Source organism: Squalius cephalus, assembly GCF_949319135.1.
Source record: "Squalius cephalus genome assembly, chromosome: 23".
Taxonomy (NCBI): domain Eukaryota; kingdom Metazoa; phylum Chordata; class Actinopteri; order Cypriniformes; family Leuciscidae; genus Squalius; species Squalius cephalus.
The window spans coordinates 30,663,365-30,676,045 of record NC_137144.1 but is presented as its reverse complement, the minus strand read 5'-3'; the positions used below and the strand labels follow the sequence as shown (position 1 = coordinate 30,676,045).

The window sequence follows — 12,681 nt, the reverse complement described above, 5'->3', positions numbered from 1 at the left end:
GACTTGCTTGTCCGAGGTGTGTAGCTGAGCCAAAGAGAGTTGGTACTGATCCAGACTTTAGTTTCAGACGTTCAGCAAGCCCTCTGTATTGACCCAAGTTGAGGGAACAGTCGTCGGTGAAATGTTTGCCGCAGACATGCAAAACTTTGGGAAGTTGTGTCGGCGCATTTCCAGAGAAAATGAAATTAATCCACTGGTTCTTCTGGGGCGGTGTTCATTTGTACATCCAGTTATTGAGCAATTATTCGCTCGCTCAAAAGCCATGATATCTCTCGTGGACAAACTAAAATCGCGCGCGCGCGCTCCTCCTACTTCCTAGCTCATTTTCTCATGGTCGGGAAATATTCTCTGGGCGGGCAAAGCAAAGAGAGGGGAGGTAACATTTCTCCTTATGATGTCATAAGGAGGAGATTCAAGATCAGCCTGATTGAGCCTCCATTTTCTCAAAGGCAGAGAAAGATAGCAAAAGCTCGATTTACACCGATTCAAATTTCTAGAAACTTGGGGACCATATACAGGCAAGGGGAACTCATATTAATGTTAAAAAACCTCAGAAAGTGAAAATTTCATGTCATGGGACCTTTAAAGTATAACGTCTGGAAATGGCAAAAACTGCACAAAATCTGAGAGGAAGTTCAAAATAGCTGACTTCCTGTTGTGTTTAGGGCTACGCTCCAAGATACTTTTTTGTAGGTATTGGGTCATTACATGTATGTACCAAATTTCATACCTGTACGTGAAACGTAGAGCCGGGGCAAAATGTAGGGGCAATAATTAAGCCATTTTGCCCCACCCAATTTTGAAAACCATATCACACGTAAATTTTCACCACTTCTGAAGCGTGTGCAAAGTTTCATGATTTTTCGAGCATGTTTTGTATTTGCCACACTTCCTGCTACCAGCAGGTGGCGCTATTGCTATAACCAAATATGAGCATGGTCAAGTGTTCAGGACAGGACTCTTATCAAACATGTGAAGTTTGGGACAGATTGGACATCGTATTCCTGAGTTACTGCAGGCTGTTTGTGGTTGCCTAGCAACATCGGAACTGCAAGCAATATTGACAGAGAACTTATCTGATCATGCATAAATCACCAAAAGACCGAAATTGGGTGAATGTTTGTCAGGCCGCCGAGGGCACACCCTTCGACGAAAACTCAAGATCTTCGCAATTTAACGTCCCAAAGGCCTTAAGATTACACTCACCAAATTTGAAGAGGATCAGATCAAATCTGTAGGAGGAGTTCGTTAAAGTACAACATCAGGAAATTATGAAAAACGCCCAAAATCTGGGAGGAAGTTCAAAATAGCTCACTTCCTGTTGTGTTTAGGGCTATGCTCCAAGATACTTTTTTATAGGTATTGGGTCATTACATGTATGTACCAAATTTCATACCTGTGCGTGAAACGTAGAACCGGGGCAAAATGTGGGGGCAATAATTTACCGAATTTGCCCCACCCAATTCTGAAAACCATATCACACGTAAATTTTCACCACTTCTGAAGCGTGTGCAAAGTTTCATGAGTTATCGAGCATGTTAAGACCCTCTAAAAAGCGATTCACTTTGGAGAAGAAGAAGAATAAATATAGCTGCGAGCAGCGATTGCGGGCCCAAGCCGGTGGCACCGCCACCCTGGTGCCTTTAGTTACACTAAAGCCACCGGGGTGGCGGTGTCACCGGCTTGGGCCCTCCATCGCTGCTCGCAGCTATATTTATATATATATATATATATATATATATATATATATATATATATACATATACATATATATAAAAATGTAACAAAAAAAATAAATATATGTATATACATTATATATATGTAACAAAAAAAAAAAAAAAAAAAATATATATATATATATGGCGAAGCGAGGAACGGGCAGAGAAGAGCGAACGTTTTTGGACATTCATCATATTGCATTGGTTTTCATTTCTTGTCCTCAAACCGAGCACTAATCTGTTTATTTTTAAGTCACACATTCTCCATTGATTAAAAAAGACAATCAAATGTATTTTTTAATGGTAGTATTATTTTATACAGAAATAAATTATTTATAATTCAGATGAGAATAAAGTTAGTGTTAATTAAAATTGTAAGGAAAACAAATATATTGATCTAAAATCTACTATCATTTGCTGCAAATAGGTTGACTATTTATATTTATTATTATATTTTATTACGGCTGTAATGAACCGGCTGCGATGTCAAGATTGCAGTGCTGGAATGCACAGTGTGTGTGTGTGTGTGTGTGTGTGTGTGTGTGTGTGTGTGTGTGAGGCGTGGGCACGATCGAACAGTGGAAACAAAAAAACATAGGCTACTCCGTCGGTTTGTTCATACAGGACATCGTTTAAACTGCACTGTGTTTACTTATATTTATGTACACTCGCAATAAAACACAACATTGTGCTTTTGTAAAAAAACATTCAAGCAATCCCACCCCCGAAATGGCGCTATTTTTTAAATGAAACTAAAATGCTCACGGCTGCATGGGCAATAACGCGTCTACAGCGAGGAACGAGCAGAACAGAGTGAATGTTTTTTAGTTCATTGCTACTGGACGACCGTATTTCACTTTCGCTTTTAAAGGGATGCTCCACTTTAAAATGAAAATTCTGTCATCATATACTCACCCTCATGTTGTTTTAATCCTTTATGAATTTCTTTCTTCTGCTGAACAGAAAGGAAGATATTTAGGAGAATGTCAGTAACCAGACAGTTTCTGATCCCATTGACTTCCATAGTAGGAAAAAAATGTATACTATGGAAGTCAATGAGACCAGAAACTGTCTGGTTACTGACATTCTTCTAAATATCTTCCTTTCTGTTCAGCAGAAGAAAGAAATTAATAAAGGATTGAAACAACATGAGGGTGAGTATATGATGACAGAATTTTCAATTTAAAGTGGAGTATCCCTTTAAGTTAGCGATTTAAAAGCCCCCGCCGCGGTGTCACACATCGATTAACCAGTGGGAAAAAAATTCTCAGTCACATCGCTATTATATTTATATATAAACACAATATACAATGGGCCTACCTGATTTTGAACACAAGAGGGCAGTATAGCCCTATGTATGACTTTTTTTTTTTTACTAAATAGCGCATTCTGGCTGATTTTAAACTTGTACATAATTCTTGAATTGAAAAAAACTGAATAAACCCAAAACTAGTTCTGTTTCGGTTTAGTTCTGATATTTGTATAATTTTCCATAAAAATAAATGGTGTATAATTAAATTTTAAGAAGATATGAGATGTTTTCTGATTCCTTTTTTGACATTATTTTAATCCCTCGCCATGTCAAAACCGTTTGAAGTATTTAATATCCGTTCACAATTTAGCATCTTTAATGTATTTTCATTGTGTTAAAAAAGTTTGGTGTGGATAAAAAAAAAAACACTTAGCAGGAGTGGGTAAAAAGCAGAGGCTGAATTTGCAAATAAATCCACATTCAAACCAAAATATCTGACTTCCTATTGGTCGAAGCTAATAACTGTATATTAGAAAGTTGTCCGGCTCGATGAGACCAATGTACGTACTGATTTTTGTAACTGTGGGTAAAACTAACCCCCCCACTTTTGTCAAAAGCATTTTGAAAGTGACACACTTCCTGCTGCCAGTTGGTGGCGCTATAACTTTGACTCACAATAGTTACATCCATCTGATCGGCCTCTTACCACGAACACACTGGTGAAGTTTCATCAAGATCAGTTAATGTATGCAGAAGTTATTCCACTTCGTGTTTCTCTTTTCTCGCCATAAATTCGTTTCCTCGCCACGGCCAAACCGTTCGAGATATCAAAAATCCGTCCGCAATTTAGAATCCTCAATGTCTTGACTACATGCACACCGAGTTTGTTGGGGATTGGATGAATTCTCTAGGAGGAGTACTTCGCATTCCACAGCAAGCGTTTTCCAAACAACCCATAATAGCCGACTTCCAGTTGGGCTAGCGTAAAACTTGACCGGGGGAAAGTTGTTCGGCCCGATGAGATCTATATGTGTACCGAGTTTCATATTAATTAATGCAAGCGTGTTTGATCTATGGACCAAGTTTTGGGACCCCGTTCAAGGGGGCGCTGTTGAGCCCCCCTGCCACGCCCGGGTACCAGCTTCAGCCCGTCCCTGATGGCAGGGGGTTCTGACTTGTGTGCAAAGTTTCAAGAGTTTTTGAGCACGTTAAGGACCCCAAAAGCCCCTGAAACCTTGATTAACAATATAAATGCAATAGTCAAATCCCCCCCTCCCCTCACACACACAGAGACACAGAGAGAGGGAGAGAAAATTCTTCAGAAAATCCACATTCAAACCAAAATATCTCTCTTCCTGTTGGTCGGAGGTAGTTAATGTCAATTAGAAAGTTGTCCGTCTTGATGAGAACAATACACATACCAAGTTTTGTTGCTGTTGATAAAACTAACCCCCCCACTTATGACTAAAGGTAGCGCTACTGAGCCCCTCACCACGCCCGTTTCTGAAACTTTGCACATGTCTACGGGCTAATAAATGTGATGTGTCTGTCGAGTTTCATCCAATTTCAAGTATGTTAAGAGTCTCAAAAGCATCAAAAAAGAATATTAAAGTTTGAAGCGTTGCCATGGCAACAGTATTAAAGATATCAAAAATCCTTTCACAGGTCTACATCTGCCGTGTGTTTACATTATACACATAAAGTTTGAAGCAAATCGGGTAAAAATAAGAGGGTGATTTCAAAGCATTTTGAAAGGGACACACTTCCTGCTGCCAGTTGGTGGCGCTATAACTTTGACTCACAATAGTCACATCCATGTGATCGGCCTCTTACAACGAACACACTGCTGAAGTTTAATCAAGATCAGTTAATGTATGCAGAAGTTATTACACACTTCCTGTTTCCATTATTCGCCATAAATTTGTGTCCTCGCCACAGCCAAACCGTTCGAGATATCAAAAATCCGTCCGCAATTTAGCATCCTCAATGTCTTGACTTCATGCTGACTGAGTTTGGAGGCGAATGGATGAATTCCCTAGGAGGAGTACATTAAATTCCAAAGCATGCGTTTCCAAACAACCCATAATAGCCGACTTCCTGTTGGGCTGGCGTAAAAAGTAAAAGTACGAAAGTTGTTTGGCCCAATGAGATCTATATGTGTACCGAGTTTCATATTATTACATGCAAGCGTGTTTGATTTATGGACCAAGTTTTCAGACCCCGTTCCAGGGGGCGCTGTCGAGCCTCCCTGCCACGCCCGTGTCCCAACTTCAGCCCGGCCCTAATGGCCGCGGGTTCTGACCCGTGTGCAAAGTTTCAAGAGTTTTCGAGCACGTTAAGGGCCCCAAAAGTGCCCGAAAGGTTGAAAAAAAAAAAATAATAAATAATCCTTAGAAGAACAATAGGGCTCTGCGCCCTTTCAGGGCTTGGGCCCTAATAATTAAAGCTGCAAGCAGCGATGAAAAGGGCCCTTGCACCCCTGCCGCCGCCACCCGGCGCCTTTAGGAAAGGCCTTAAGATTACACTCACCAAATTTGAAGAGGATCAGATCAAAACTGTAGGAGGAGTTCGTTAAAGTACAACATCAGGAAATTACGAAAAATGCCCAAAATCTAGGAGGAAGTTCAAAATAGCTCACTTCCTGTTGTGTTTAGGGCTATGCTCCAAGAGACTTTTCTGTAGGTATTGGGTCATTACATGTATGTACCAAATTTCATACCTGTACGTGAAACCAGGAGCCGGGGCAAAATGTGAGGGCAATAATTTACCGAATTTGCCCCCCCCAATTCTGAAAACCATATCACACGTAAATTTTCACCACTTCTGAAGCGTGTGCAAAGTTTCATGATTTTTCGAGCATGTTTTGTATTTGCCACACTTCCTGCTACCAGCAGGTGGCGCTATTGCTATAACCAAATATGAGCATGGTCATGTGTTCAGGACAGGACTCTTATCAAACATGTGAAGTTTGGGACAGATTGGAAATTGTATGCCTGAGTTACTGCAGGCTGTCTGTGGTTGCCTAGCAACATCGGAACTGCAAGCAACATTAATATTGAACTTATCTGATCATGCATATATCACCAGAAGGCCGAAATTGGGTGAACATTTGTCAGGCCGCCGAGGGCACACCCTTCGACGAAAACTCTAGATCTTCGCAATTTAACGTCACAACGGCCTTAAGATTACACTCACCAAATTTGAAGAGGATCAGATCAAATCTGTAGGAGGAGTTCGTTAAAGTACAACATCAGGAAATTACGAAAAATGCCCAAAATCTAGGAGGAAGTTCAAAATAGCTCACTTCCTGTTGTGTTTAGGGCTATGCTCCAAGAGACTTTTCTGTAGGTATTGGGTCATTACATGTATGTACCAAATTTCATACCTGTACGTGAAACCAGGAGCCGGGGCAAAATGTGGGGGCAATAATTTACCGAATTTGCCCCCCCCAATTCTGAAAACCATATCACACGTAAATTTTCACCACTTCTGAAGCGTGTGCAAAGTTTCATGAGTTTTCGAGCATGTTTAGGCCCTCTAAAAAGCGATTCACTTTGGAGAAGAAGAAGAAGAAGAAGAAGAATAAACGGAGCAAAAACAATAGGGTCCTCTCACCATCGGTGCTCGGGCCCTAATAAACGAAGCAAAAACAATAGGGTCCTCTCACCATCGGTGCTCGGGCCCTAATAATAAACGGAGCAAAAACAATAGGGTCCTCTCACCATCGGTGCTCGGGCCCTAATTACAGTCTTTGACTTCGGCAAGAAGTGGAAATGTAATGAATTTGAAATGAGCTTGAATTTAAAAAAAATTATACTTACAAATGTCAGTACATTCTAAAGTGGTTGTGATGTGTGTCTGTAAATCATTAAACTAACATATTATGTCAGTACCGTGATATGAGGATGAATGATCGCTTCCTGGTCATTTCTACTGGAGCTCGACCTATATGAGCTCTTCATCATCTCAGATCTCTTCAACACAACAATCATGTGTTCTGGAAACTTGATCATTTCCCTTTTCTGTGGAGAAAATAATAATATATTAGTGCAGCATTAATGACTTGTGCTGCTTTTCTTCACAAGATACTTTCAGCATTTGAGGCAAATGTCACAGTGAACGAGTAATTGATTTAGAAGATTTCAGGGCTGTTTTTAATTGGGTTTTTTAAATTCTCACGAAAATATTTTCAAACTGTTTAAATCTGTCAAAATATCTCTGTTAAAATGTAAAATAATTCCACACTTAATCTGACTCGAAGATCTGATGGACACACTAGAAAACATACTTACTGTTTCCATGACTGTCATTTTTCCACAGTGAACATCGTAATGCTGATGCTCTCCACATATGTCATCAATACACGCCTGTAAAGCATCTTCCTAAAATTTTAAAAGCAGAAAACAATAGTAAATGGAAGAAACATTTAGGAAGAAACAGCTAAATAAAGTTGCTCCACATCGGTTTGGCCTATTATCTGTGTAGAGGAATTAGTTCCAATACACAAATACTAAGTCAGATAAATTATGACTATATGCTTCACTAAAAGGTCATAAGTTTCACTATCCACTATAAGTTATTTTCTGAAGTGGATGTGTAAATATGCAAATACAACTGGTTTAAAAAAACAAATAGTTAAACAATGGTCTTTTAAAAAAGCAGTTTAAAGCCTTGGCCTCACAAATTCACAGGTCAGGGTTCACCAAACGTAAAGTATATTATTTAGTAGAATGCCTTTTTTTTCAGTTTGCATGCACATGAGTAGGGTTTCCTCAAGCAAAAAAAATTATATATATATGTATATATATATATATATATATATATATATATATATATATATATATATATATATATATATATATATATAAAAATTCTTAAGAAGGTTGTTTAGGTTATGTAATGTATATAATGTCAAAATTAAATAAAAAATAGAATTAATACAATTGAAAGAAAACAATAGTTCTTGCATACATTTCCAAAGTATTGGAAGACTTATCACAAATGGGATAAATCTGTAACTTTGATTCCTTTATTATTTAGGTAAGTGTTGTAATAATCTTTCTTCCTCTTGGATTAGAACTGTGTTTTTTTATGTGTTAATGAGTTAATTCTCACCTGTACTTCTGAACCAATCTGTTTTTCATGTACACTCTATTTCTGCTGTTTTTGCTCTTCTGGCTCTGCACTGCTGTTACTGCCCCGTATCGCTGCTTGCAGCTATATTTTTTATAAATCAGGAATAGCATCTCGGAATAGCTCAGAGGAAAACAACAGACGTATTGTCCTCTTGTAATCTGCTATTGGTGAGTTATAAGCATTATATAGCATAGATTTAAATATAAATTCTTGCATTTTGCCTGCCCTAGCCTAGTGGTGATGAAAAAGAGCAAATGTTGTTTTTGATCATGATTCATGTTAGTTGATCAGTAACGCACGATGGCCGCCTCAAAGCATGGCAGTTCAGAGAATTGCATCTTTCAGATTTAGGCCTACAAACGGTCAATTCATCCAGTTCTCCCGAAATACATTAAAGTAAGTGGCTGGTGAAGTGTGAGAAGAATAGAGTAAATTTTATAGTTACCACTATCTGTGTCTAAACACATCATCAATTTATAATTATAAGGATTTGTATTGCCACTTCCATAGACGCAGTGTGTATTTTATGGACTATAAATGTATTGTTTTGCTAGCCTAGAACTTATGTGTATTTAAATGTCTGAAACCTAAAATAAACCTTATGTGGTTTAAAACAATGATAGTTGTGATATACAGTATGATATACAGTATGACAGTGTTGAGCGCGTCTACGTCTCTAGCTCAACGGCATTTGAATTTAGAAGTTGATGATCACGCGATCTGAATGAGAACTAATCTCACCAGTCCGAACAATTGTATGTGTCAAAGGGTTAACTAGAGATCACATGCAGTGATGATGCTTCTTAGGGACTGTTCGTTTTTTTATTTAAGGGGCTACCTGAGGAGTTTTGAGATCTGAAGTAAAAAAATAAGGAGACATTTTAATTGTTTATTAATAAACAAGTGTTTTCTGTGTCGACTGCAAAGATGAAGAATGACGCTGACTCGCGATCTTCGCAGTAGTGAACACACCAGAGAGAAATGCACATTTCATATGGATTACATAAGCAGAGAACAGTTTTTTATTTTGTTTTGAATTGTTCTGTTTAAAAGACGACATTTCAAGCTTTCTATATATGTCTCAGGTCCGTGAGGCAAGTACCTTACACTGAGTTTCGGTTCATTTATGAGACGAGCTCCAGTTCACGCGCCGGCGCCTCCGTGTCGTAATTATCTATTTTATACTATATTTACTTCTTATTTATTAAATCCAGGCAATTGGTTGACGAAACATTGATTAAAATTAAGATACTAATAATAAAAAACAAAATACACTTTAAAGAAAGGCTTTGTGCTTTCTGCTTGAGGTCTCACATCCATAACGGAGAACTGTCACGTCCGTAGCATTGTTTTTTCCTCATAAATGCAAACACGAAAATAAAATAAAAATAATATTTTATGTTCTGTGGAGGCCGACCCTTCATCCGGTGGGTATATTACTTTTGATTTGCGCAGTGTAATTCATAGAATTACTAAAACATATTTTGCCACCTAAAAGTTAAAGATTTTGTGTCACGTCACATGTATTTCCCTCATATTAAATATAAAAAGCATGTGTAGACTGATATTTTTCTAATGTCTTGACTCCTTTATTAAGGGAGTATGGATATGTAAACAGACGTTTCAATATATTGGTATTAAATGCATTTTCTGAGAATTTATATTTCAAGTTTTGACTGCAAATGTCACGTCCATAAAGCTGGAATTGCCCAATTTTAAAGAATTTATCCTCAACCTTTTTTTTGCGTAGGTCTACGTATCTTATGTTAACTTCAAATAATAGCCTACTAATAGTAATTTAAAGGTGAACTAAGTAACTTTTTTTACCTTAACTGAACAGCTTCGGAGTCATTGGAATGGTTATATTACTTATTTCGGGTTAAATGGTGGTCGTTTCGCACCCCCCTGGTGCCCGTGAGCGGAAAATACGCACTTGCAACTTTGGGGCGGCGGGCCACCGGCCGCCGCGTCAGGAAGTCTCGCGTGATATCAGGTCTCGCGATGTAAACAACTGCTTTACGGCCAAAAGAAATCTGCTAAAATGCTGTCATTATTGCGCTCCCTCACGCTGTCCGAACCCGAATGAAGAAGACGTTTTAAAGAATGTCCCATCTGCTTTGATGTCGTTGATCTACTAGCCTCTGGTGTCTGAGAATCACCAACGAGTTTTTACAACAGTGTTGTCAAATATCTATTCCGAAGCTGCGGGGGAGCTCTAGAGAGAAACCTGCGAGCAAAAAGCGAGAATACAGCGAAGAAATCCCGAGACTACTGAGCGCTGCTTTAAAGATGTGGTAGCCCTACATCTTACACATCACACTCCACTGTTATGGTGGCAATTTTCAGTAGATTTACTCACTAACATTATTGTGGAAACAAAATAAGAATGGAAACTAAAATATGGTAGCATCGTACAACATCGCACATTCTATCAGCTGCAGTTCTGGCGCCTCAGTCCCAATACTGTAAAACTCGACACTCACATCACATGTTAATGCAGCGGTAGAGTTACACTCACAGGACACTGCACTTATTCGCAATCACAAAAGTTCATTATTTGCTCGTGCTTTAAAGCTTTGCCGGGTAAACATTTCATTGGTGTTCTGTTCTGACATGATGCACTTTTTCTGAGTGAGTACTGAAGTGTGTGCGCACTGTCAAACAGCTATGATAGCGATGGGGGGCTGAGACCGCGAGAGCTATGGAGCTACATGGAAAAAATATGCACCAAACAAGCCACTTTGAAATGTTGCTGTTTTCATGAATACAAAAGTTGGATGATCCTCCCCTCAACAAAGAATAAAAATACATGACCCTCCCCTATTTTCCTCCGGTGGTCCATTCCATAAATACCGAATGGTCCCTTACGTGCGTTTTGGAGAACCAGAGGGCAAATATTTCAACCAACAGCTGAGGATTTAAGTGGCACCGACATGAGGCACCGAAATCTGTCTGGTTCGGTTACATACCGGTTACTTTGGTACCCAACACTACTCAAGACTGACCTTTAGTGTAAGTGACAGTCAACAGTCAACAACATTAAGGGTGTATTCACACCAGGAAAGTCCGATAGTTCACTTGCTTTGGTCCAGACCAAATAGGATGTTGATTTTTTTTGTTTGGTACGGTTCGCTTTCACACTGCTCTTTTTACAAGTGAACCAAAATGTGTAAACAAAACGTTTCGGTTACTAACGTAACCTCTGTTCTCTCTAGAAGAGGGAACGAGTATTGCGTAGTTACTACGCTACGGGAAAGCCTTTCTTTCTCGAGATACTGAAGCCAAAAATTATCCTTAATTTTTATAATCTTGTCAACGCAGTGCGGCAGCCTGCAGACCTAGGGCAGGCTTACTAGCGTGCCCATTGGCTGCCCTGCGGCAACTGCAGCAGCCTACCGCTGAGCCCTTGGCGTGACGTCACGACCAATGAGCGCGCTTGGCGCGCTTAATGCGTCACAGCCCGCGAAAAGGGGTGTGGCTTAGCGTATAAAAGCGGGGCTCGGAGGCTGCTTCTCTGGTTTCTGTCGCATGAAGCGAATGAGCTCGTGGCGCGAGCACGGCGGGCTACGCAATACTCGTTCCCTCTTCTAGAGAGAACAGAGGTTACGTTAGTAACCGAAACGTTCTCTTACGAGAGGTTCTCTCGTATTGCGTAGTTACTACGCTACGGGAACACCCTTGTCAACGCCGTGCGCGCCCAGCATCCACTGAATGAGTCCCAGGGAGAGCCCGGGGAACGTGATAGCAGAGAGCCGGGCGGCCCACAGAGGGCTAGCGCCGTACATAAGCACACACTAGGGGGTTAGGAGCGGCACGGCCGGTCCGAACTGACAATTCCCTGTATAGTGCAGCTCAACCAGTAGAGCTAAATCACACAACGTAGCCCGCGCACAGATAGTGGGCTGGCATACGCGAGACTTAGACTGATAACACTTTCGCCTGCAAGGCGGGAACATCCAGGTTGTAAAACCTAACAAATGTGGAGGGGGAGGCCCAGCCTGCCGCTGCACAAATGTCATGAATGGGAATCCCGCTGGACCACGCCCACGACGAGGCCATGCCTCTGGTGGAGTGAGCTTGAATGCCCAATGGGCACTGCAGGTCTTTAGACGCATAAGCAGCAGCAATAGCGTCCACTATCCATCTGGACAGGCTGTGTTTCGAGGCGGCGAGACCCTTGGTGCGCCCGCCAAACGAAACAAAGAGCTGTTCCACCACTCGTTTGACTGAAGACAGTGCTATCAGAAAAACGGTTTTGAGCGTGAGGTATTTCATATCCACAGTTTCCAAGGGTTCGAAGGGATGCGCTTTCAGGGCCTCCAAGACCAGTGAAAGATCCCACATAGGAACCGAGGGGGGTCGCGGGGGGTTCATCCTCCTGGCTCCTCTAAGGAAGCGGATGACGAACTCGTTCCTTCCTAATGCGCGGCCCAGCTCTGAACAGAGAGCGCTGAAATGGCCGTGACATAGACTTTGAGCGTGGAGGGGGACCTGCCCGCGTCCAGTAACTCTTGAAGGAAACACAGTACTCGCGATACCCCACATGTCTGTGGATCGAGCCCCTTAGCAGTGCAC

General features: G+C 40.7%; 1 protein-coding gene across 1 annotated transcript in view; it reads right to left on the bottom strand.

Annotated features, from left to right (window-relative positions):
* The window catches only part of LOC307151533 (uncharacterized protein), a 197,238-nt gene that overhangs the window by 117,008 nt on the left and 67,549 nt on the right, over positions 1 to 12,681 (bottom strand). The window contains exons 27-28 of the mRNA XM_079859626.1: positions 7,263 to 7,352; positions 6,864 to 6,992 (exon numbers count right to left, since the gene is read on the bottom strand). Coding sequence (XP_079715752.1) covers positions 6,864 to 6,992; positions 7,263 to 7,352 — 219 coding nt within the window. The remainder of the gene's footprint in view (positions 1 to 6,863; positions 6,993 to 7,262; positions 7,353 to 12,681) is intronic.